This window comes from Corythoichthys intestinalis, chromosome 17, assembly GCF_030265065.1.
Source record: "Corythoichthys intestinalis isolate RoL2023-P3 chromosome 17, ASM3026506v1, whole genome shotgun sequence".
Taxonomy (NCBI): Eukaryota; Metazoa; Chordata; class Actinopteri; order Syngnathiformes; family Syngnathidae; genus Corythoichthys; species Corythoichthys intestinalis.
The window spans coordinates 31,829,520-31,857,479 of record NC_080411.1 but is presented as its reverse complement, the minus strand read 5'-3'; the positions used below and the strand labels follow the sequence as shown (position 1 = coordinate 31,857,479).

The 27,960-nt window shown below is 40.1% G+C and overlaps 1 protein-coding gene and 1 non-coding gene across 2 annotated transcripts; both read left to right on the top strand.

The window, feature by feature from the left end:
* Positions 1-440: 440 nt before the first annotated feature.
* ddx54 (DEAD (Asp-Glu-Ala-Asp) box polypeptide 54) lies at positions 441-25,841 on the top strand. The gene is made up of 20 exons (XM_057819566.1): positions 441-730; positions 2,030-2,156; positions 7,979-8,049; positions 8,140-8,328; positions 8,398-8,447; positions 8,529-8,570; positions 8,652-8,747; positions 8,832-8,953; positions 10,168-10,229; positions 10,314-10,445; positions 10,525-10,735; positions 11,264-11,395; positions 11,468-11,689; positions 11,764-11,837; positions 15,104-15,301; positions 20,088-20,239; positions 20,314-20,427; positions 24,365-24,475; positions 24,595-24,689; positions 24,769-25,841. The coding sequence occupies exons 1-20, from the start codon at positions 611-613 to the stop codon at positions 25,017-25,019; spliced, it is 2,571 nt and encodes an 856-aa protein (XP_057675549.1). The 5' UTR covers positions 441-610; the 3' UTR covers positions 25,020-25,841.
* On the top strand, positions 842-913 carry trnac-gca (transfer RNA cysteine (anticodon GCA)). The gene has a single exon. It is a non-coding gene; the product is annotated as a tRNA-Cys (tRNA).
* Positions 25,842-27,960: the final 2,119 nt, after the last annotated feature.

Here is a 27,960-nt window from a genome sequence, read left to right as displayed (position 1 = left end):
CTGAGCCCCACATTGCCTCTGATGCTGCACCATCATCAGGTGAATGAGGTGAATGATGAAATAATGTCAAAGTTTACCATTCATAAAAATGACACTTTAACAATATTTTTGTATGTTTTTAGATCGGTATAGGGACAAAAATGAAGCCATCCTTGACTAATCAACACTTGTGGCACAATTAATATACACTTATGGCATTAATTGTCATAATGGCATTGATTTAATTGTCTGTTTTGGTTTTTAATTTTGTCTCCCTGCTTTTAATTTGATTTTAAACATGTCAAATTACGTTTTGTTGAAAATTACTACTCTGCTTTGCGACCTAACCAGGAAGATATTTTAAGATTTCGCGTCTTTCTACTCAAATAAAATCACAGACGGATATACCATTTACAGCCAATAGGTGGCAGGAAAACAGACAGCAAACTCCTAACTGTAGATAAAATAAAAGAAGAAGGAAAAGAGAGACGAAGAAGAAGTCCACACGTGTTTACATCATGTCTGCCTGACTTGCTGCTTTGCTTTTCTACCTAACATGAACTCGCGAAACTAGAGTTTGTTCCTTAAACAAGTTACTTGTAAAAGAAGATTAATTTTTTAAAACACGGAAATGGCGCAGAGAAAGAAGAAGCTAACCAGGAAAAAGAAAAACACGGCTGGTAAAGAGCTTGACGTGGACTCTGACGGAGGAGACTTTGAACTAGATGTCCAAATTAAAGACGATGTTTCCGTAAGTCTTAACTGTGTGTTTACACTACATACATTTAGATGCGATTGGATTTGGGCTAAGCTTTCGGAGGAGTCTTTCAGTATCAATTTGACCGTGCTGTTAGCAGCAATTGGGGGTATAGCTCAGTGGTAGAGCATTTGACTGCAGATCAAGAGGTCTCCGGTTCAAATCCGGATGCCCCCTTGTTTTTTCCCCTTTTCAATTAAAAAAAAACCCATTAAAAAAAAAAAAAAAAAACGTCATTAAAATGTCTCTCCAATTAGGGCTGTGATAAAATATCGACATTTTGATATATCGTGATACTTTGTATCCCAAAAGGTTATTGATATTCTCCTGCCAAGAATCGAGATAACGTTTTAAAAAGGTGTCAATGTCGAAAAAAATAAAAATAAAAAGGGACCAACATGTTGGTACCGAAATCTTCCGCCATAATAGTGTCTCAGTTAACTCTAAGGCTGCATTGACGGTGCACGACGCCCAAACCATTTAGACTGGGAACGTTCGTTCATTATAAACCAGAGCATTCACAGTCATTCTGTCTGATTTTCAGGGCATTTACAGGTCACTTGCGGTTCTTTTTAGGGCATTTACAGGCCATTTCCTGTTGAGTTTGAGTCACTGCCTATTTATTTGGGTGATTCCCAGGTCACTTCCTGTTCTGTAACTCAAAATAAACAGGAAGTGACCCATAAAATACCCCAAAATCAACAGGAAGTAACTGAACATCAACAGGTAAATGGCCTTAAATGGCCCAAAATTACCTCATTGGTTCGCATTGGCTGCCACTGACGACTGTAGACGTTCAATCCGTTTGAAATGGGAGGGATGGCAGCGAATGAACATTCGTTCATTTGCCACCCTCCCAGTTCAAATTGATTGGACTTCTACGAGTGATGTATTCATTCCAATTCACAGCAGAAGCTTGTTTTTCTGTTTATTAGTTGCATGTAGAATATCCAAGAATGATTTCCTGACCAGTGTATCGATAATCGTTGTATCGCCATATCGTCAGGTCATCGTTATCGTGAGCTTGGTATCACAAATTGTATCATATCGTGAGTTACCAAGAGGTTCCCACTCCTACCTCCAAACATACTTTATGCAGCACTGCTTTTAGACCACTGTTAACACAACAATATTGAATTTACAATTTTTGCAAAAGTCCTAACTACCAGACCCTCCCTGCTGCTTCAATATTCTATTTCTTCTAAAGCCCACACTCCAGAAAATTCAACATTTTTGGATAACGTTTATAATTAGAAAACTAAATAGATTTTTGTAATAATTATTTTCCAACAGCCCAGAGGGAAACTGTCGCGTTTTCCCATTGCTTCAGACTGCCTGTCAGATGTGGAGCCAGACACCAGGGAAATGGTCCGGGCCCAGAACAAGAAGAAGAAAAAATCTGGAGGATTTCAGTCCATGGGTGAGAGCTACCAGAACAAATCGAAAGTGGGGGGTGTTTTTCTCTTTCAGTTCAGATGGATTAGACTATTATCACACTCAGTGGTGGTAAATTAGTTGATTGGCAATGCACATTTATTTGTATAGCACAATTCAACACATGGCAATTCAAAATGCTTTACATCACATGAAGATCCATGAGCAGAGATAAAATGATTCATAAAAATCGCATTAAATCAAAAGAAAGTTAAAACAAAGACAACTGAAACAGGAAATAAAATTACACATAAAAATCACATTAAATCACGAATAGAATTAAACAACTAATAATGATTGAAATCAGAAATTGAAATAAAGCAGAAAATTAATAAAAAGCAAATAGCTTGAAATTTGAAATATAGACAGTTATGGATATGCTGTGGTAAACAAATGCGTTTTTAGCCCTGATTTAAGTGAGCTAAAAGTTTGAGCACACTTCAGACCTTCAGGTAGTTTGTTCCGGAGGTGAGGAGCATAATACAAGCAAATTAGCGCTGCAACGATGAATCGATTAACTTAAGTAATTCCATTAGAAAAAAAATATTCAAATTAAATGTCGCTGCTTCGAGTATTCGTTTAATTAAACTGCCGTTTTAATGGTTTATTTTAAAAGTGTTTGCATTTAGTTTTATTTATTTGTTCCAAGTGACTTCCTGTACATGTCGTCACTCAAAAATGGCCGCCACGTAGGCACGTCGCTACTACAGCTTGCTGTTGTTTTCATCGGACACTGCCTTTTGGCCTCTCTCGAATGCAAAGTTTCTCGTTTTTAAAACTTGTTGGTATTTTTGCCAGACTCCTGGCCTCAGCTTTTCTATGCCCGCGAGGAAAAATCGCTAACAAGCAAGTGAGATCGTGGACCCGGACGCTAGCTAACTGCCAAACCGAGAGCGCTAGCTAACCGGAGCTGGGCGCTAGCTAGCCGGAGCTGGGCTAATTAACTTCAAAATCACGAATCGATGGCTCCTCTGACCTCGCCTGGTTGCGACAGCTGCCATCGACTCAGTCAAAAAATCATCGAGCTGGAGGGAAGGATCTCCCTGCTCCACCTACTGAAGGAAGATGAACAGCTTCTTGACTCGATGGTCGTCGCCCTAGGCCCTGCAATAAATTCATCGCCTACTGCAGAACTCGACTCAACTGTCCCAATCACCTCGCCGAAAAGTCCGACCACCGCAGCAACGAATCACTGGTCCCGCCTCGGCGCAAAGCCAAAAAAACTGGCCAACTTCACTCCTGCTCCCGCATATAGTTCAGAACAAACTACATGTGCACCTCGCCATAAAAGTACACCGGTACCCATGGCAATCACACTATCCAACAGGTTCTCTATTCTCGGTGAGGATAACGGTGCTACGTCCCAAAATGATCGCCCGCCTCCTACATCAAATCCGAAGATTTCCACTAATCCTCCCCCCCAGAAACACCCGAGAATACCTCCACTCCGCCGATCTGCAACACCCCCACGCCCAAAGTCCGCTGCAGGGAAGCCTACTTACGTCACGGGAATCCCCCACGCCGCCATCACGTCTACTCCTCACAACGCCAACTCAGTCGCTGCCGAAATGATCTACCCGCAATCTACCTCTCGTCCCCTTTTCCCTCCGAACACATTAATAGTGGGAGACTTAATAATCCGAAATGTACGATTTTATAACTCAATCACAAAATGTTATCCTGGTTCCACAATTCCTGAACTACTAAATAAACTCCCTGCACTGTTACTCTCACTGCCATCCACTGTCAAAAGAATAGTTGTTCATATCGGCTCCAATGACACTTCCTGCAGAAACTCAGAAGTAACAAAAAAACACTTTTTAGCCCTTCTTGACTTTTTAGCTAACTGTGGGAAATCTGTTTTTATCTCTGGCCCGATTCCTACCTTGTCACGTGGAGTAGAGCGCTTCAGCAGAATTCTCAGCCTTCACACCTGGCTCCAATCCACCTGTTTCAGTCGCAGTGTTAACTTCATAGACAACTTTAATCTCTTCTGGAACCGTACTTCTCTTTTCAACCGTGATCATATCCATCCAAATATGCTCGGAACCAAAATGCTCACAGGAAATCTCCATTACGCTATCCACACATTCACACGTGCTTCCACAGGATGACTGATTAGCTCCCATGAGCCCTCCCCTCACTCCAATCCAATGACATCACTTTACTTGTTTCCGTCCATCAGCGCCTCTCCTCGGCCTCATCTAGCACTACAATCTCATCCTGCAAATCAAATTAAAACCATCATCAACCAAAGGCAGCGTCGCTTCGATTACACAAGACATATCAATACAGCCAACCTTCGTCCAATTCCCAAATCATCAGTACCCCTTATAAAACAAAATTATCTGAAATTGGCGTTATTTAATTCCCGATCAATCAATAACAAAACCCACACTCTTAATGAATTCATAACAGAAAAGAACCTAGACATTCTCTGCCTCACCGAAACCTGGCAAAAACCATTAGAATATCTCTCTCTTAATCAAACCACTCCCACTGGATTCACATACCTTGATAAACCCCGCACTGTTGGCAGAGGAGGTGGCATTGCTATTATTTACAGGAAAACTATCAAGACAACTGCCATCTCAATTCCGTCCGTCCCTTCATTTGAACACCTTGTCTTTAAACTCTCCGGCCCTTGCCCTCTGGTTACTGCTATTATTTACCGCCCCCCCAAACCGCACCCTTCTCTTATTTCTGACCTGACTGACATGCTAACCCAGTTATTTGCCATTTCTCCATCAATTCTCCTCCTGGGTGATTTTAATCTGCATATTGACGACTCTAGCAATAAATTGGCCACTGAATTCCTAGAACTGCTACAATGTCTAGATTTCACCCAGCATATTAACTTTCCCACACACAGTCAGGGTCACATCTTGGACCTCGTCTGCTCGTCCAACCTAAATATCCAGCAGATAAACAGCTACAACCTTCATATCTCTGATCATCTGGCAATAACCATGGACATTAACATTCCTATCCCTAGAATCAAACAAACCCGTACCATAACCTTCAGAACTCTTAAATCCATTTCTCCCACAGCCTTATCAGCCTCGCTCACCGGGTATCTGTCTACTTCACCTGCCCCGCCATCAAAGGACCCCACTGTCCTGGTAAATTACTACAACACCATACTCTCTTCCTGCTTAAATCAGCACGCACCTCTCAAAACGAAAACAGTTTCTTTTACACACTCTGCCCCATGGTACACGCCCATACTCCGCTCAATGAAAACCCGGAAAAGACAACTTGAAAGACTCCATAAGAAAACCGGCCTAACAGTTCATCTAATAGCATATAAGGAACATCTACAGCAATATAAAGAAGCAATCAACACCGCCCGGACCACCCACTATGCCAACATTATCCGCTCCGTCTCCAACAATTCCAAGGCTCTTTTTTCCACCATAAACTATTTGCTCAAACCCCATGACAACTCGTCAGCTTCATTCACTCCAGAAAAGTGTCAATTATTTCTTTCATTTTTCCAAACAAAAATAGACAACATCTACAGAAACCTAAATACCTCCAGGATCTGTCCCATTGCTTTACGTACCCCTCCATCCTTCCTTCCATCTGCCTCTATGCTCACTCCGATCAAGAAACTCACTCAACTTTCTCCAATATCAACCACTCAACTTGCCACCATAATGTCTGGAATTAAAACAACCACCTGCACCCTAGATCCCATTCCCTCTGTTCTAATAAAAGACTGTCTCCCTGTAATCTTCTCACTTATCACTGACATCATTAACACCTCCCTCCGCTCTGGCTCTGTCCCCCAAACTCTCAAAATGGCTGCCATCACTCCCATCTTAAAGAAATCTGGCCTAGACCCCGATATACCAAGCAATTACCGCCCCATCTCCAATCTCCCTTTTCTGTCAAAAATCCTGGAAAGGGCCGTGGCCTCTCAACTCAAAACCCACCTCACCAATAATAACCTGTTTGAACTCTTTCAATCTGGCTTCCGATCACAGCACAGCACCGAAACAGCCCTTCTCAAAATAACCAACGATATTCTTCTCTCCTTGGATTCCGGACAACTCACCATCCTCATCCTTCTGGACCTCACTGCTGCCTTCGACACAATCAACCACACCATCCTGCTCTCCAGATTAGAATCTTTACACATCACTGGTACCGCACTTTCCTGGTTTCGCTCCTACCTCACTGACCGACAACAATTCATCGCCATCAATCATTGCACATCCCCTCCTGCTCCCCTACCACAAGGTGTCCCCCAAGGTTCAGTTCTAGGTCCCCTCCTCTTCATTCTCTACATCCTCCCCCTTGGTCAGATCATCCGCAAACATGGACTCCAATTTCACTGCTACGCTGACGACATCCAAATTTACATAACCACACAACAAATCTCGCACAGCACCCAATCCACACTTCAAAACTGCCTCAGTGAAATTAATTCCTGGATGCAAGAAAACTATCTTCAACTCAACAGTAACAAATCAGACATAATCATCTTCGACCCTGCAGCCCACATCATAGACAGTCAATTCTCCCTCACCCTCAACAACTGCACCCTGCCTTTCTCAACACATTCCCGCAACCTTGGTATCATTTTTGACAATAAACTCAGATTCGACCACCACGTCAACCATATCACCAGAACTGCCTTCTTCCACCTCAAGAACATAGCCCGTCTTCGCCCCTCCCTCACCTTCTCTACTGCTGAAACCCTCATCCATGCCTTCATAACCTCCAGACTTGACTACTGCAACAGCATTCTCTTCGGTTCTCCATCCAAACTCATCAATAAACTACAATATATCCAAAACTCTGCTGCACGCCTTCTCACCCAGACCCCCTATAGGAACCACATTACCCCCGTCCTCCACAAACTGCACTGGCTTCCTATTTCATACAGAATTCAGTTCAAAATCATCCTTCTCACTTACAAAGCACTCAATAACTTGGCCCCGCCCTACCTCACAGACCTTCTCTGTCCCCACACCCCTTCCCGTCACCTCCGCTCTTCTAACAGAAACATCCTCGCACCGCCCAAACAAAGAACACACCGAACTAGGGGGGACAGAGCCTTCTCCGCTGCCGCCCCCTCCCTTTGGAACTCACTCCCAAAACCCATTCGTTCATGTTCAGACCTTCCCACATTCAAAAAACTGTTAAAAACTCACCTTTTTAAACTAGCTTTTAACTTGTAATTATTTTCTTGTTTTGTTCTGTCCACGTTGTTTGCTGTTTCTGTTCCTACTGTAAAGCGTCTTTGAGCATTGGTAAAAGCGCTCTACAAATAAAATGTATTAAAATGTATTATTTGGGCGGATACACTGGCCTCTAGTGGTAACAGTGAACTCATTTCGTATGGCTGAATCCAGCTGCTCCCTGTTAAGACCAACAAAAGCTAAGATTTTGTTGAAGCTAATGTTATTTAATGCATTCGTAATTTAGTTTATAGGTATATTTAACTTTCTTTGGTGGGAATATTTGTTTGAACCATTTGTTAAGAGCATTGTAAAAAAAAAAAAAACAAAAAAAAACATAAGCATTTTATAACGTTTAAGCTAGCGGACTTTTGCGATGTAAGTTAGCCAATTGTTCTATTGTTGTACTTAGATCCTCATTTATTTTTTAATACCATTTGAGGCTCAGCTCAGGTTTTTTAAAAAAACATTTTATGTTCTTTATCGATTACTCGATTATTTGAACTAACTAGTTCATCCGTTAATCGACTACTAAGATAATCGATAGCTGCAGCCCTCAACCAAATATAAACATCATACCTCCACCGTACTGACATTTCTACATCTTGTGTGCGATTAGGACTTTGTTACCCAGTCTTCAAGGGCGTCATGAAGAAAGGCTACAAGGTCCCGACACCAATTCAAAGAAAGGTGAACCAGGCCTTCCTCAGCATCAGCATCCTCGAACACTCTTGACATCTGTTGATACAATTTGGCCTAACTTCATACTCCACATATCAGACTATCCCAGTTATTCTGGACGGCAAAGATGTTGTGGCCATGGCTCGGACAGGCAGCGGCAAGACTGCCGCCTTCCTGGTGCCTATGTTTGAGAAGCTTAAGGCGCCGCAAGCCCAGACGGGAGCAAGAGCCCTTATCCTGACCCCCACTAGAGAGCTGGCCCTGCAGACGATGAAGTTCACAAAGGAGGTAAGATGAGCAGGACAGGTCAAAGGAAACAAAATTGGAATTAAATATCACTCAATTTGATCCATGTAGTTGGGAAAATTCACTAAACTGAAGACTACTTTGATTCTCGGTGGAGACAGGTGTGTAGTTCTTATCCTTAGTTCTCTTTTGCTTTGTAAGTGTTGTGGTTTTTCTCTTAAATTGATTTCTTCACCCTCTAGTTTGGAAGAGCAGTTTGCTGCACTTCATGAAAACCCTGACATGTAAGTACAAACAAAAAACAAAAAAAAGCCTTTGGTGTTGCTCAATATGTCCCCATCAATGATTCAATTTGTGTCTTCCAGAATCATCGGGACTCCCGGTCGTCTCATGCACGTCATCCAAGAAATGAACCTGAAGTTGAAAAATGTGGAATACGTGGTGTTTGACGAAGCCGACAGGTGATTCAAATGTTACACGTATTTTTTAAAACGGTTATCAAATTCCTCTTTCCATATATTTACTAATGTTTCTCACCTGTTTAGGCTATTTGAGATGGGCTTCGCTGAGCAGCTCCAGGAGATCATCAGGAGGCTTCCCGACAATAGACAGACCTTGCTCTTCTCTGCCACGCTGCCCAAACTGCTGGTAGAGTTTGCACAAGCTGGTGAGATCATGTTCACTGTAGTAACATTACATCAACAATGCGGGATTTTTAGAGTTAATTTAAAATAGTTTTCTACTCCACGCATGCTCCATTATTGCACTGATAAATACACAGAGGCCTTAGATTTTACGTAAGATTGCCCCAAAAAGCCCCTTTTTTTTACCTTCATTAGAGAGTAGGGCAAGAACTATAACTTATTTTTTACAATCGATTAGTCAGATGAATATTTAAAAGATTATGGGATAAATATCCTTTTTTCAATTACCTTCACAATTCAATTTGAAGTTGTTTTTGGCCTGTTGTAAGTAACAATAAAGACAAAATCGATGACTTTGTCTTTCAAAAATAATATTTTATTACAGCTTCCTGACTTAACTGTAGTCCACAACTGTACTGTTTTCAGTACGTAAAACTTGTTAAAAGTTTTTAATAAAGGCTCCAAGTATAAAACAAAAAGAATTCATTTTATAGCGTTAGCTGCTAGCGTTAGCCTGTGGCCTAGCTACCAGTAGAAAGCATCCTCTCCTGAAATCGTGAGAACTAGGGAGGAAAGCGGGTTAAAGCCCGTTTGGAGGCCGCCAAGAGCCTACTTAATGTCGGGTGAAAGTTTGGCGAAGCTCCCTTAAGCCCGACTCCATCACGGCTTCTGTTTGTTTGAGTTCCTGATAACCACGTGACTTCATATGTAAGCACACTGACTGCTTTCTTAAAGCGGAATGCACATAGCCGAACAACACAGAGTCAAAGTGGGATGAAAGCACGATATTTTCTTGTTTTATTAAATTACCGAATTTACCGACACGGTCAAAATTATGTCGGTCATCGTGAAGAATTTAGGTAACGGTAAATTGTCGGTATCGCGCCTGGCTCCAATTGGAAGGCATTTTTAAGATCATCTCTGTTTGGCTATCATCACACATCATAAAAGCAGCAGTGAGACACCTTGCCTCATCAGCCTTACTGAGATGAGATGGTGGTGTCTTGGATAATAATTCAATTGCTTCCGATTGCAATTTTGCTCATTTGGAGAGCAGTTTGACGTCCAAAAGCAATTGCAAACAAATCACAAACCACATAGATGACATCATCCAGGTCACGCACTAATTTTGACTTATTATTATCTTATGCATGAAATAGTGGGCGAAAGAAAATGAAACTTTAACTATAAATAAATAATAAATATTGAATCGTGTTGGATATATATTTGTTCCCAGGGCTAACAGAACCAGTACTGATTCGTTTGGATGTGGACTCTAAACTTAGTGAACAGATTAAGGTAAAAAAAAAAAAAAAATTATAATTTAAAAGTCAATGTCTGTTGTGCCTGCATATTGCAATAGCCTTGTCGTCTATCCGCCAGCTGTCATTCTTCCACCTGCGAGTGGACGACAAGCCAGCGCTGCTGCTTCACCTCCTGAGGCACGTGGTCAAACCTCAGGAGCAGACTGTGGTCTTCGCTGCAACCAAACATCACGTGGAGTACATCAGGGAGGTCAGCGTAACGCCACGAAACCTCTCAAAAGAGTCACGTGCTTTTGAGTAACATTCTGATGTCAGTCGCAATTGTGTAGCTGTTGTCGTCAGAAGGGGTGGAGTGTGCCTACATCTATAGCGCTCTAGATCAGACGGCTAGGAAGATCAACATTGGGAAGTTTGTGCACCGCAAAGCCATGGTGCTTATTGTGACGGACGTAGCCGCTCGTGGAATAGACATTCCGCTGCTGGACAATGTCATCAACTACAATTTTCCCTCCAAATCGAAACTCTTCTTGCACAGAGTCGGTGAGTTGAGACTTTTAACATTTAAGTGAAAGGCTCCAGTTTAAAATACAAAATATTTTTGTCGCAATGGAATTCCCATTTTAAATTGCAAGTAATGCCAAATACCCAATTTGAATTGAAATTAAATTAAATTTAGTGTGTGTTTGATTATTTGTAGATATGAAAGTATTATTTAAAAAATATATTATTCATTATTATCTCCAAAATGTGATAGTTATAAGAATTTTTAATTTTAATGTGTTATCAAACCAATCTTTTTTTAAGCATTTTTTGGGGGTGAATTTTCTATCAGTAAACTTTTTATTTCTTGTGATAAAATTTGTTATAATTTATTAAGATTCCCTCATATGAAATTGTTTTTATTTGTAAAATAGTATTTCCTTCTGTAGTTTGTGTGTCCTTAATGTGGGGTTTCTTTCTAAGACACTGGAGGTTTCCCATTTTAAACAATAGAATAATTCTATGAATCCAAGTGTTTTTTTAACTTGAAAAATGTACATGCTAACAAAAATTTCTTTCGCTCCTCAGGTCGTGTGGGCCGAGCGGGGCGCAGCGGCACGGCTTATAGCATGGTTTGTCCAGATGAAGTGCCTTTCGTCTTTGACCTTCACCTTTTCCTAGGAAGACCCCTGCAGCTGGCCACACCAGAGCACATGCCAGGTAGGCTAAGATGTTTGTAGAAGGCATAACCAGAAAATCGATTTGGACAGTTGTGAATTGTCCTTCTCGTAGACTCAGACGGAACGTTCGGTCGGGTGCCTCAGAGCATCCTGGATGACGAAGCCGCCAACCTCATCACGGCACACAACAACTCGCTCGACCTGCAGAACTTGCATCGCGTCTCAGAGAATGCATACAAGCAGTACCTCAAGTCTCGGCCGAACCCCTCGGCGGAGTCCATCAGACGAGTGAAGAACATGGACATTTCCTGCATGGCAGTCCATCCTTTACTTGGTCAGTTTTTGACTGAGAGGAGCTTACAACAACAGTGCTCGTCAGACACAAGAGTGTGACTGTTTTTGTTTTAGGGTCTGGATTGGAGAAAACTGAACTGGAACGCCTTCAGATAGTTGATGCCATCAAGGGCTACAAATCCAAATCGGTGAGTGTGCGTCTTATATTAGGGATGCTTTTTGGTCAACTTGTGACACAGTGTTACATTTGGAGATTGTCAAACACATTATTTTGCTGACCTTCATGCAGTGTTGTTTATGGCAGCCTTTTAAATTTTCGTTTTAGTCTTTTGCACGATAATACTTATTACCGTAATTTTCGGACTATAGGCCGCTACTTTTTTCCTTCATTTTGAATCCTGCGGCTTGTAGTCCAGTGCGGCTTATTTATTGATTTCTTTGGTTAATAGGTGATACTTTATTTGACAGCAGTGTCATAAGACAGTCATAATTATGACATGACACTATAGTGGGCATTATTGAATGCTTATGACAGATGTCATTAGGTGTCATCCAGCAAAAAAATAAAAAAAAAATAAAATAAAAATAAAATAATTATAATAAATAAATACATAAATAAAAAAAATTAAAAAAAAGTGTCATCCAGCAAATTATGTCACTAACTCCATTGTCTAGCTTGGATCTCTTGCATCCATTCAAAAGTGAAATCATTTGCCGGATAACACTTAATGACATCTGTTATAAGCATTCATTAATGTTCTTGACAGTGTCATGTCATAATTATGATTGTTTAACAGTCTCATGGTGCCACTGTCAAATGAAGTGTAAACTGGAACAGTAACTGAAGAAATAATTAGCACAGAACGTGAATTTTGATTGTTATTTACTTCTGTAGTGCTGCAATGCATGCTAGGAGGTATGTTGGACAACAACAGTATTGACAGCAGGTGGCAGCAGAGGTTGACTGCCTCCTTCAAGGGAGCAGTGATAGTTAAATTAAGCTTATTGAAGCAATGAAGCTTTGCAGCCAATTGGTTTTATTGTGGTTCAGTTGGTTTTATGACAGTCGTATGATGCCGCTGTCAAATAAAGTATTACTGGTTAGTATCTTTGGTTGTAAATGTCCCATAATACAGTGAGGACAGCTGCGGCTTATAGTCTAATGTGGCGTATCTATGAACAAATGCTGTTTTCGTGCGAATTTGGTTCGTTAATGCGATAATTTTGACAGCCCTAATTTCAATATAATGGTAAATAATACACTTTAACCAATATTGGCAGAACAACGACCTATATGCCAATATATACCTTTTTTTGTTTTATTTCTATTAGAAAAATGTTTCAGTAAAATGTTACACCTTCTTGTGTATTTGCTTACTTATCTCCACAGTTAACATTGAGACTTTGGGCCTCTTTTGACCTCCTTGTGAGTTTGTAAGGTTGTGACTTTTGATTAAACAAACTCGGTGCCAATCAAAACGTTTGTTCTTCTTTTTCCCCAAATTAGAATCGATAAGAAGATCGATATGGAATCGAATCGTTAAGGAATATCAATAATGGAATTGGAATCGTAAAAATCGTATCAATTCCTATCCCTACCAGTGACTTCATTTTCTTCGATGGGGGGATGAGGGGGGGCATTTTTGCATTTTTGGGACATAAAAAAAGATAATACCGGTATGACGGAAAATTTTTGCGGTTTTGAAACCTTGACGTTTTAATACCACGGTATACCTTGAAACTGGTAACATGCCTAGTCTTAGTCATATTTTTGTCATTTCAAAATGTCTTGTTTTAGTTGACGTTTGCTCGATATTTTCGCCTGTAAAATTCGAAAGTTTCACTCCCAAAAAAAAAAGTATTTCGAATGAACATTGAAAGACGAGCACATATTGTAGCATCTACAAGCATCTGTAGATCCACGTGATAATACACATTCAGTAGGAAACAGTACATTATTTTCAATTAATAATAATTACCGTAATTTCTGGACAATTAGGCGCCATTGATTACAAGCCTCGCTCAGTACATTTTTAAAGGAAAAACCATTTTGTGCATATACAGTATAAGCCTCAAAGTTTTCAAAATTTTAATAATTCTGTCCAAACAGCACCAGCAACACGGCAGTTATATAGCAGCGACACGGAAGTTACATAGCAGATATACAGCAATACAGCGTTAACTAGGCTGGTTATTAGAAAGATAAAAGTCTTGGTTAGCAATCTTCATCTTCTTTCTGTGCACTGAAACCATGGAAGTCTTCACCATCAGTGTCGGATATGAATAGGCTCAGATACACTTCGCGGTGCACCTACTCAGTCTCTCCTTCACTGTCGCCTTCAATGTCTCCCATAATGAGGCAAATTCACCCCTGAGGCCGTGCCATCCTCCTCGTCACGCAGCAGACCGGCTCCTCGAAACCCGTTGGTGATGGCGGACTTCTTTCACACTAGTGAAAGTTCCTGCCAGGACCCACCGGCAGACCTGTGCAAAAGCTGCTCTTTGCATGCGGCCAGTATAGGCAAACGATCTCTTGCCGCTGGTCATCGAAACCTACCATTCAACTCGGAGTGCCACTTTAATTTCTAGCATTTTCCACGATGCGGGTCTGCAAATTCTACTCACGCACAAAGACGAGGGTCCCCCGCCTCTATTCATGCACAAAGCACAAAGTTAAACCACGGTAATAGTGCAAACTAGCGTCTTCCTCGACACGTATATTCCACATGCCTCACTGCCACATTGCATGCTCCAGCGCCCCTGGCGGCTGTCAGAAAAATGCACAAATTGGCCGCATCATAGTACATGCCGCAGGACCCAAAATGAGGAAAGAAAGTAGCGGCTTGTAGTCCGGAAATTACGGTATACCCACTTGGACACCACGAATTGTATGTAAAAGAAAAAAAAAAAAAAAGTTCGAGAGTTTAAGAGGATGCTCGCCGTTAGCAATAGCCTAATCCTAGCGCGGACGTGAGTGCTATGCCAATACTACGAGTTACATTTAGTGTGTGATGATCACTCAGCTCAGACCTTTAAAGGCTAAAGCAACATTGCATGTTCTCTCTTGCCAAGACAAAAAGTGGAGAGGACACTGGTGGGTGAGTGGTGAGTTGGGGCGCAGCACCTCACATGAGTGACACAACCAGGCACTGCTTCGATGCAGGCTAACTGCACATAAAATGTCACACATTGTGAACATGAGATGGAAACTATGACGGATTTTCATCTCGTTCTCATCAGACAAAAACTGGCATTCGCTTTCTTATGTTTTTGTATCCCAAGACAAGTTTTTAGCTTGTTATCGTCTCGTCGTCGTCATGTAAAAATTGTTCGTCAACGAAATATTTTCGTTATAGCCATCATTGACGAAAACAACACAGCCTTTACGTTAAAACTCCGGGACACCCCTGGAAGAAGCGAATCTCTGCTATAACGTCTATTTTTCGTCTTTCAGACCATCTTTGAAATCAATTCCAATAGCAAGACAACTGCCAGCGAGGTAATGCGGGCCAAACGCTCCAAGGACTCGCGCCTGGTGGATAAATTCAGCAAAGACAGGGAAAGTCTGGCTGCTGAAAGACGCCTCCGTAAGCCTGTCAACAACCCGACCGGCGAAGACGCTGGTGACGCAGACGAGGACGACGCGCTGCAGGTAACAACATCAAGTCCTACTGTCAGTATTTCTCACATTGCATTTTCTAGGTAAAGTGGTCTCAAAACTTGATTCCTGCCTGCAATCCTTCTGCTCCTGTTCCGGAGTACAGGAGACAGAGAGAGTTGCCAGATTGAGGGGGGGTTCCTGCCCAAGTGAGCTACTTCTAAAAGACTCTGGGCGGGAGAGAAATTCATTGAGCGGGTTGATAAAATTTAGGGTACTTTTGAGAAGATGTTTTTTACGGTGTGATTGGGCTGGAGACAGTCTTTCCGATCTGGCAACCATGGCAGACAGCGGCCACCAGTACTCATTTTTGGGTGTTCAACCATTTAAATTGCGAAGACAGGGTGGGGCCTTGACAAGATGTCCGCTTTGGACGGAGTTTTAAAATAACGTTTTTAGCCCTTCCAAAATCTCATCTCCGCCTAAATGATATGGACATTTGAGAAAGGGTTTTGCGTTTTCCTCTTTATCACGGCCCCCTAATTTATACTTTCTCATGGTCAGCCCTTCATCTCCTTCCTATCTGCTCTTTTTACGTAGTTTCCCCTCGTCTCCATGGTCAGTGTTGTTCTTGGCAACCCTTTTAATTCTTGTCTTAGTGTTTTGGACGAAAATACTTATTAGTCTTCGTCATATTTCAGTAATTTCAAAATGTTTTAGTTTTGCCGACAGTTACTCAAAATGTTTACGTCTGTAAAAAGTTTTATTCCGAAAATAAATGTTTCCATCAATTTCAAAGTAACATACAGATGAGCACATATTGTAGTGTCTACGAGGACAACGCCAACTCTGTTATGATAATACACACTCAGCAGGAAAAGCAGTACATTATTTTCAATTAAACCTACCTAGAAACCACGAACTGTATGTAACATAATAATATAAATCAACTTAGAATAAAGTATAAATTTATTAACATTGTTTTGTCTGTAACAGAAAAGATTTAAGGCGAATCAATTTGCCTGAATAAAAGTCACATCCAAACTGTAAAAATACACTCATGGTACATTTTTTGACCATTTGATAATGAAAAATAAAATCAATTCATAAATAATAATAAATAATACTAATAAATTAATAAAATCAATCAATAATAACAAATTCAAATTAAATGTTAGTGTCATTGGACAGAGGGACAGTTTTTATCTTTGCTGCAGGAAGAATAGGCTCCTTTGCTATGGTGTGGGATTATTTTACACTGAGCATGCTAACAGTGCATGCTGGTTTACTACTGTAACATTGACAAAGAGGGACGATTGCTGGCAATATTCGGCACGTTTTCGCTGAAAAACAATCCAGCGGCTTATCAGTGTGATTGGGGTCTAATGTGTTTAAGTGACGTTTTTATTGATTTGGCTTCCCGCTGTTCGCTGCAAACATTTTTACACGGTAAAGAGACTGGTCTTTCCTAGTCTCCTACGATCCTACTGTATTCTTTTCTGTTTGCTTTTGTTCTGTGTAAAAATAATGCGCACACTCTGAAAATGAGAGCGCCGCTGCCACCTATTGAGTGGGTGTGGAAATACACTTTATTCTCGTACGGCAAAAAAGTATGTTTCCCCAAGGTCACATGCGCCACCCCCGGCATGGCTCTGCGCTCTGCTGGGTGATATGGCCTAAAGTACACGGTAAATTGAGCAGTATTAGCTCGATAACGATAAATGACGATAAATTCGCCCAAGCAGACTGTTATATAATTTGACAACCTGAATCATTGCGTGAAATACAAATTAACTGTTTCTCGTTGATTTAGTTACCAGATTTCAATTTATTATATTTAAACAATTGTACATGCAGTCTAAACATTAAGTATATAAAAATTTCTTGTAAACCATAAGAATTCAAGTATGAACATTTATAACAGCTTGTATGACTTGAACAATGTATAACATTACAAAAATCAATACAACGACTGTTCAAACATGTAATTGTAACACAAATGACTTACAATTTGAACAAAACACTTCAGACAACTTATTGTTCATGGCTGCTGTGACTTAATTACTAAGGGTGTAATGGTACATGTATTCGTATTGAACCGTTTCGGTACTTGGCGTTCGGTTCGGAACGGAGGCGTACCGAACGAGTTTCTGACGTATTGTAACCCTTACTTTTCGAGGCTGTGAGTCGATCGGGTTACAGTTTCTTTGTGTAGATTATATTTACTCCGTCTTCCCTACTATAATGAGGACCAACACGGTTGGACAGTAAGAAACGTCAACGGCGCAACAATGTGGCCGCCGCGGGAACGCAGTGAAACGCGGCCGTTAAAGTTAATCAGCGAATGCACACCAGTCGCAGTGCGGCCGCGTGTTGCGTCCCAGAAGTGGCTCAACGGCTCAACGTGATGCACGCGAAAACAACTGCAGAGTTTATTATTTGACGCGAGACGCGGCCCTCCTGGGTCAATACTACTAGCTAGCAGACTGGGCAGACCGGAAGTCACTCGTGTAAAAATACGGTGGATCTGGTTGATTTTCAAACTAATATGCAATCGTAACCCACTTTTTGAGTCCATCAGATCACTTGAGTGGTAGATCGGGGCACAGTTGACTTGTCTTTGTTGATTTACAGTTGTCTTCTCTGCTATAATAATAACCAACACAGCCCCATAGTCAATACAAAACCCTCCTACCACAACAAAACAAGTAGGAACTAATATTCACATAGGAACTAAAGTTATACAACATAAAAAATACAATATAAATGTATCCTACATCACGTTTGTAAAATACAAACACATAGTAAAATAAATAATAGCCCATTTAAATAAAATAAATTGAAATGAGCTAAAACACCTGTAAATAAATAATAAGACTAACACAAATCCTGCTTACACAATTAAATTTATTAATTTCTTTGTGGCGCTTTAACTTGAGAAAATCCACCAATAAAGCTTTTGAAAACCGTTCATACGAAAAAAAAAATTCATTGAGGCATTTCATTTGTAAAATAAATGTTAAAATCTTTCATTGGGATTGCTTTTCTCTTTAGCATAGGACTTCTGTTTTCTTCTTGCTTTCAGAAAGAAAGCTGACTAATACGCAGGGTCTGAAAGGCAAATTGTTGTTGGATTATTATCTTTAAATACCCGCTACTTTTTGAGCAGAATTCTAGCTTTGTATAGGCTACTGTTCCTATTGTTGAAAGCACAAAAGTGTGTAATAAACAACTAGCCACATTTATATTTTGCATTTTCTTTTCTTACTGTACCGAAAATGAACCGAACCGTGACCTCAAAACGGAGGTACGTACCGGACCGAGATTTTTGTGTACCGTTACACCCCTAATAATTACGTAACACAAGTGTTTACTTGAAGGTTTCAACACATGCACCCCCCACACAGACACCCCCCACACACACACACACATTAAAGCGGTATTGCTCTTTTGCCAATGAAACATTTAAGATTTTATCATGGCAGTCATGACACAGAATGAAGCAAGCACATACAGAAAAATAGCTGTGGCCAATAAATGGTCATAATTTAGGCTTCACTGTTGCATTATAATTTATGCTGAATGCTTTTCCCTTATAAAAGATATCAAAGAGATCAACCCCCCCCTCTACACACACACAGATACAAAATAACATGACATTCTAATTGCTAGATGCAGTCCGTGCCCCATCCACTCATTAAGTTCAGCCGTTTTGACAAGGTTAGAGCCGCTATCCGACTCCATCACGTTTATTTTATAGCGTTAGCCGCTAGCGTTAGCCTGTGGCCTGGCTACCAGTAGAAAACATCCTCTCCTGAAATCGAACCAGGGAGGAAAGCGGGTGAAAGCCCTTTTGGAAGCCGGCAACAGTCTACTTAATGTCAGGTGAAAGTTTGGCGAAGCTCCCTTAAGCCTGACTCCATCATGTTTGCTTGTAGCGTTAGCCGCTAGCGTTAGCCTACCGGGCTTCTGTTTGTTTTCCTGATAACCACGTGACTTCATACGTAAGCACACTGACTGCTTTCTTAAAGGGAATGAACAGAGCCGAACAACACAGAGTCAAAGTGGGATGAAAATACTATATTTTCTTGTTTTATTAAATTACCGAATTTACCGACGTGATCAAAATTACGTCAGTCATCGTGAAGAATTTCGGTAACGGTAAATTTTCAGTACACCGCCCGGCTTTACTCGTACTGCTCTAGGCCTACTGACCAGAAGAGCCAAGTGGCTGTGCTTTAGACTGGTCAGTGTTTTAAGAGGATGCTTGCCATTCTGAAGCTAATGCTAACGCGAATACTTCGCTAATGCAAGGAGTTATATTTAGCATCTGATGATTACTCAGCACAAACCTCTAAAAACTAAAGCAACATTGCATATTCTCTCTTGCCAAGATAAGAAAACAAATCTTACCGTGTTTCCAAGCAAGCAAGATGGACCGCAGCCTTGCTTCATATACATCCTAAACTCCGGTGAGGAGAATGAGGGAGGGGCGTCGCACATCTCACATGAGTGACACGACCCAAACACTACTACGATGCAAGCTGACGTACCCCACTTACAATATGACAATGTCACGCATTGTGAATATATGACAGAAACAGCGTTGCATTTTCGTCTCGTTGTCGTCTCATCAGACTAAAATTGGCATTCGTCTCGTTATGTCCCAGTCTTCCGAGCCATGTTTTTTGCTCGTCATAGTCACGTCTTTATCATGAAAAAAATTGTTCGTCGACGAAATATTTCCGTTATTGTCATTGTTGACGAAAACAACACCACATAACCGAACTGCCTTTGTGTTACAGTTTGCATTTAAGGGCAATATGCTTCCTTTCCTTAGGAAGTCTTCTCGGAGGTGGTCGGTGGAAAGAGGAAGTGTCATCAGGATGGAGCAGAAGAGCATCCAAAGAATAAGCGAGGCAAACGCACGGCGACCAAAGACGAGGAGTACTACATCCCCTACAGACCCAAAGACTTCAATTCAGAGCGAGGGTAACATCCTCTTTTAGTGTCACATGAATGAAATCTCAGAAGTGAGTTTCACATTCTTTTGTTGTTGCATTTAGGTTAAGTCTGGGTACAGAGGGCAGCGCCTTTGAAACCCAGGCATCCTCGGCTGTCCTTGACCTCATGGGAGACGAAGGGGAACAACTCAACCAGCACAAGAGGATTACGAAATGGTGACGTATCAGTATTGTCATGTTTTATTCAGAGTGGGAACCTTTGGGTACCTCACGATTTGTTACGATTTGCGATATTGCGATATAACTATGCATACATAGATTAAGAAATAATTCTAAAGTATTAAACTATACAAGTAATGAACAGAAAAACAATCATCCTTCTGCTCTAAATTGACTTGAGTTTATCACTAGTAGACTTCCAATTCATTTGAACTGGGAGCCACTGGGCCATCCCTCCCACTTCAGACGAATTGGACGTCAATGGCAACCGATGAGTTTAATTTTGGGGCCTTTCAAGTCGTTCACTGTTGATTTTCAGACACTCCCTGTTAATTTTAGGGCATTTCTGGGTTAGTTGCTGTTGATTTTAGAGGTTGTATGGGTCACTTCTAGGTATGTGCTGGTATGAAATTTTGACGGTATGGTAACCACAAGCAAAAATCCCGCAGTTTCACGGTGTCACGGTTTTGCAATTATGGCTGTAGGATTTGTTATCTTGAGAAAAAATTCCACTGAACATGTTTTTTCGCAAATTGGAACATCAACATGAATATAATGTTAAATGAATAAAATAACAAAAAATAAATAACTGAAATATTATGAATAGAATTGAAATAAATAGAACTTAAACTAAACCCACAGCCACAGCTCAAGTTACTCAACAATAGAACGAGAACCCTTGGTAATATAGAACTGGACTTGAACAAAATATGATCAAATGGATTTTATGTAAAACACATACCACTACTCCTATTAATATTAGTTGAATAATAATGGAGAGTAGGCCTGAACGATATTGGAAAAAACTATTGCTGCGATTTTTTGGGGGGTTTGCGATAAATTGCGACATCATATTGCGATATTAAAAATTAAAAAAAAAATTTTTTAAAGAAATTTTTACTAGATGACTCGAATAGCTGTTTGGAAGGGCTTTGGATGACTCATCATGACCACAGTGCACAGTATTCCATTGTTTTTCGCAGTTAATAGGGACCAGAACCCGCCGCGATAAGTGAAAAACCGCCAAGTAGTGCATACACCCCATTTTTTTGGTGTGTGTGTGTGTGTGTGCGTGTGTGCGCTCAATGTATTTATTCAGATCTAGCACTGGAAAGAGATACATATAAGACATGTTTTTTCTCACGTTTTTCCCCCCCAAAGTATGATTTTAAAAATTGTATATATATATATTTCAATAAATGTTTTTTTTAAGCACTTCAGATGTAATAATTATGATCAGTTTTAAACATAACAGTCCCACTGAATCATTTTTAAACAAGAATAAAGTACTGTAGAAGAAAAATTGGCTTGGCTTTATCATATGCTTCTGTTTACCTAACATGGCTGTGACTCTTGGAGTGACATGTAGAAATTAAAAACTCATAATTACTTCTGGCGTTTATTTTATATGTCTCGAACGTCTCCACATTCTCCCCCCACAGACACACACATTCATTCCAGCCCGCGCTTTCTTGCAGAAACTGTTAAACAAGTTAAACGATGATTGACAGATTGCTGCCCGGCTTCTTTGGCCAGGTCAAAGCCATCGTTAACTTTAATAAACAAGTGCCGCAGCGACTGAGAGCTGGGAAAGGGGGTGAGAGAGGCTGTGCGAGCGAATGAAGCAGAACAAAGGTTTGTGGATTGGGAAAAAAAAAAAAAAACTATCGCACGTCCTTGCGATGGGACTGTCGCGCATGCGCACATCGCGATGGCGATGTTTAAACGATATATCGTTCAGGCTTAATGGAGCGTGAGAGCAAGAGATGTGTCTGTATGACTCGTATCATTAGTTACACATTATACACACGCACACCGACCCCCTCTCAACACAGAAAGAAAAAATGAGAAAAAAACACCACAGGCTGTATTAAGAAAATGTTATTTTAAGCAGATGTTTACAATTGCAGAAGACTTTAAAAATGTCGGCTAATGGTAGAGAGGAAACTAGTTAGCCATCTTGGCATGCTAACTAGCCACGTTATCTGCCTCGTTAACAAGCTTACGTTATAGTATTTGTTTTACCATCGCTAGACACACTAAACACGCTGGAGTGAACTCTCAGAGCTGGTGGGAAACGTTCATGACGGCGTTTACTTACATTAGATTTTGTATAACGTGACGGATAATGGTCACGTTAATGTGAAATCATTTTGCTGTCCTTCCTCCTCTAAGCCGCGGCCGTTTGTTTCTTCTGGGTAGCCGAAGTACTCCATACTAGTGACTTTGTCTTTTTTGACGGGGGAAAAAACTCAGGTTTAGTTTCAACACTTTTAGCCACTGTGTCTATTCTATGGCACAGCGACGGACACAGGACAGAGCAACAACCGGAGGGGGAGGTGGTGAGCGCTGCTGCTCCAAGCCACGGATTTCTCGCTGCATAAAAAATAGCTAATAATAAAAAAAAAAAATATATAAAAAAAAATATATATATATATATATATATATAATTAAAAATAGCTAATTATAAATAATAAATGACATAAATAAATAAATAAATAAATAATGAAAAACGGTATGATGGAAAAATTTTGTGGTTTTCAAACCGTGATGTTTCCATACCACAGTAAACCTTGAAACCGGTAATCGGCATATGCCTAGTCATTTCTTGTTGACTTTGGGTTACAAAACAGGAAGTGACCTGGGAATCTCCTCAAATGAATAAGTAGTTACTAGAGGTGTGCGAAATTTCCGATTCTTAGATTATTCACGATTCGGCCGTGAAAGATTCGAGAACGATTCACAAACTTCCAAATTCCGATTATTGAAATATGTCAAGCGGAAGTAAAACACACTCAGCGCGCCGCGCGGTCTTCGGGACGCAATGAGGAACGGAGCGAGAGTAGCTAAACATCATGCTTGTCATTACCCGGCTCAACTCACGGCTCTAGCTCAACTCATGCCGCGAGATAAAAAAACAACATACCTGACAGCTGCCGAAAGCTGCTACAAAGTACGTCCACATAATGTTAAGGTAGATATCGTATTTATATAGGACTAGATACAGAATAGACTCGGTGGCGATAGCAGCACATGTAGAGAAAGCTAGATGCGGGCGTTAGTAAACAGCCGCCATCTTAAAGCAGTAAACTTCCCTGCAAGGCTGTTGTAGCGAACCTTCCAAGCGAACCTAATTAACTTTTTATCTAAAATACTCCTAAATCGGTAAAATATTGACTTGAATCTATCTTTAAAATAGTTTTAAAACTTTCACATGTTGAAAGTAGACAAAAGGGAAATTATGGAATAACAGGAGCAATTTTAACAACTTTAACGGTTGATTGACAACATTAAATTAATTGAATGTAGTTTAAAGCTGCTGATACAGAATGGGGATTTGAGTATATTATTTATTGTTTTTAACTGTTAACTTGATACTGAAATAGTCGTTTTTTTAAGCCTGCGAGGCTTTTTTTTTTTTTTTTCAGTTTTTGTAACTAATGTACAAAACATTAGCAGCTAATAGCGGGGGGGGGGGGGGGGGGGTCATCAATAATCGATTTATAATCTAATCGTAGCCTCTGAATCGTAATCGTAATCGAATCGTTAGGTGCCCAAAGATTCCCACCTCTAGTAGTTACTCAAACTCAACAGGAAGTGATCTGTAAATGCCTAAAATCAACAAGAAGTGGCGTGAAATGCTTTGAAAATCAGAAAGACTGGCTACAAATGCTCTGGTTTTGAATGAATGAACAAATGCTCCCAGTCTAAATGGACTGGGCATCTAGCGAGTGAGTTAACAGATCGCTATACTTGTGGGAGATTTTGGTAGCATCTTGGTTCCTTCCTCTTTTTTTCTCTTTAAAACAGTGACGCCTTTTAAAATGATACATCGATCCTTGGCATATAGATAACATTACGGGATACAAAGTATAACGATATATAACCATTTCAATATTTTGTCACACCCCTATGTTTCATACTGAAATATTAGGGATCGGAAGAGAAAGCGCTTCGTAACAGGCACGGGCAAAGAGGACCAGAAGAAGAGAATTAAACTTGATGGCGGTCAAACCATCAATAAGAAGAAGAATAAGAAGAACTTGTATCCTTTGGACATTCATCTCATGTCTACTAGTCATCATTGACTTTTAAGTGCAACTGTTGAGAATCTGAATTTCTCCGGATGCTAATATTTTGCGGTCATACTTAACAAGCACTTAGCTATGAGGAGTGGAAGAAGAAGTACAAAATTGATGATGTAGCGTCTGGCTCAGATGGAGAAGGAGGTGGCGGAGGAGTGAAGAAGATAGGAAGAGGTATAGTGTATATTGTAGTTTTATTGCGTTATTATAAATACTGGACAGTATTAAATCCCATTTTACTCACATACTTCAGGTCGTGGCCGTCGTCAAGGCCAGAGTTCGGGGGGTCCTCAATTCATGCCGAACGGAAAAAGGGTGCGTTCCGAGCTGAAGACCAGTCAACAGATATTAAAGGGGCGCAAGAAGCAACACAAGCAGCGCTTCCTGCAGAGCGGTGGCCTCAAGAACCTACGCGCCAAGAACAAGAAGTGGCTGGGAGAGGTGAAGAAGTCTGGATTTGGTCGAGGCAGTCAAAAGAAGGGGAAGATGAGGAAGAGGATGTAAGACTGAGCAATGACAAATCGTATAGAAAGATTTAAGTTGCAAATGCTCATTGTGATTTCCCGTCATCACTATGTGAACTCTCAAAATGGGAATGTATGTGAATGACTTGTTTTAGGTGCGCTTTTGAGTTCCCTCTGTTGTATTTAACACAATTCTTTTGTCGAAATAAAACATAAAAAAAGGCAGTTTTTTTGGTGCGTGTCTTTATTTAAAAAAAAAAAAACCAAAAAACGTCCAGGTTATTTTATATTTAATGCTTGTTATACTGCAGAGTACCAAAATGAAGAAGTGCAATAAACCTGCAATCTTCCTTTCCCTAGAATGGCTTCCTGTCTACCTGTCATCTGTTACCACACATCACCAATAAGTCTTTATCCGATCGTTGGTAGGGTGCACAACTTATGAGAATGTGAGAGCAAAATGAGAAAGTTAAATGACAAAGCTTGCTGTGCTGCATATTGTGACAGTTTCCTATGTATTCTTACTACTGATGAATATTGACCCATAATGTAACCTACCGTATTTTTCAGACTATAAGTCAGTTTTTTTCATAGTTTGGCTGGGGGTCCGACTAATACTCTGGAGCGACTTATGTGTGAAATTATTAACACATTATTATATCATCTCACATGTTATTTTGGTGTTTTGGAGTGACACTGCTCGTTTGGTAAACTTGTTGGGATGTTTTTTATGCTATAGTTTAGGGCTGCAGCTATCGAATATTTTAGTAATCGAGTAATCGACTGAAAATTCTATTGATTAATCGAGTAATCGGATAAAACAAATATATTTTTAGGTGAAGAGCAATTATAAATATACATGAGAAAACAAAACATTTCATCTAATTTTGAACCATTTTCAGTCAATGTCTTTATTTTCGATGTATATTGTTGAAAACAGCCAACAATTGCATCTCAGATGTAACTAGAATTAAAAAAAAAAAAAAAAAAGACATTCACTGCTTTCACTCAAAAAACTTTAGATCTTATTACAAAAAAATATATATATATCTGACCTAAAAATGCCGTTACGCTTGATAACACACATCACTTAAAAGTTTGGATTTTTTCCCACGTCTTTCAATTGAATTTCTCTTTGTGTCAAGCCATTTTTAAGTTCTAGTTAAGTTTTAAGTTAGTCTAAACTGTAAGTCCTGATAGGATTTAGAGTTTTTGCAGTGTTCAAAATAAATGTATGATACAGGCTGTATTGGAGCACATTAGCACCAGTGCTACTTGGTGTTTTATCCAGCAATGACTACTGAGCATCTAGTTCAACATACATGTGATCTCTATGAGACGCATGAGACGCTACCTGTACCAACGTAGCATCGTATGGGCTAGTATTTAGCAAAGTCGGCGTTGTTTGTGGCGGCTGTCGGCTGCAGTAAGTTTTTTTTTTTCCCCCCTTCTTCCTCTCCGCACGTGACAGCGCGTTGTCCCGCATTAAAAGTAGTCCGAGCAAAACGTGATGCTGAGAGCTGTCAAAATAAACGATTACTCGAGGTGAATAAAATTACTCGGATCAGTTTTTAAACTCGAGTTACTCGAGTTGCTCGAGTACTCGTTTCAGCTCTACTATAGTTATCTGAATAACTCTTAATAGCTATGTTATTTTAACATACCGGCCACGTTCGCATTTCGTTGTTCATGCATAATGTAACATCATACTGTACACTTATTCAGCATGTTGTTCTCTATTGTATTTTTATTTTAAATTGCCTCTCAAGATGACATCTGTTCTATGTTCTATACACCATGAAACGCCGGAGAGCATCGCCAAAATGTAGAGCGGAGTTTCAGTTTGCCCCACTAAAGACGTTAATTGTACAAAAGAGCCCCAACCAGGCTTACCATATTCAATGGATGACGATCTTGGCCAAAAGCATAGTTGTCTTTGGCAGCCTGATTTAGAATTCCCCTAAAAAGAATGGGAAACAAACAAACAAACAAACAAACTAAAAAACCCGCTCATTTTCAACCTATCATAAATATTCCTGGCTGAAATATTCAGTCAAAAAGGATGCAGCGTCGACTTCTTCACGAGGTAAGACAGAAAAACGCGCGCGCTCACGAATGCACACGCACACACACACAGCTGGGATGCCTGTATATATGAGCATGGGCTAAGCTACTATCCGAGCATATATCTTGTAAATTAATTTTATGCCGACACTGCATTTCGGGGTCATGAACATGTTTTGCCCCCCCCCCTTGCCACAAAAGTCAAACTCCGCCTATGGTTTAAAAAATATCACTGTAAGCAGTTACTTACAGTTACCCATTACGAGAGTATTCTTTTCACTAGATACTTTTTTAAACTTGTACCTCAGTACATTTTTTGGATGACTACTTTTACTCGAGTAATAGTATTTTGAAGTTACGCTACTCTTACTTGAGTAAGAATTTTGGCTACTCTACCCACCTCTGCAGATAGAAAAAAAATGCTAAAAGTTGTTGGAAAATTTTTTTTTAAAGCTAGTAAATAGTAGTCAACTCTTGTGGTGTTTTGAGCGAAGGAGTTTTTAATATGTTCATTTAGGAGTTATTATTTAAAAAAAAAAAATCTCCCAGTTAACTCGCCGATTTTGATGTTTTTTTTAAAGCATCTCTAGTAATAATCATTGATGCCACCAGATGACGCTGTTGTTTGCTGATCCTCATTCAAAACAGGTAAGTGATTGCAATATTAAAAAAAACATACTGTGACTTTAAAAATAATACACAGCAAAAATAATATAAGAAAATTTTGGTCATACCGTTGAATAGAAAGAGTTATTTTTGGTCTGAATGTTTTATTATTTTTACAGTTTATTTGATTGAAAATATTTAGCAATCATTATGCCACGACTAATGTAGTTGTATCACATTTCTTTGCACACATTTTCTGAAGTTTTGAGTGACATGTACAACACAGTAAACACATATACGTACAGTATATA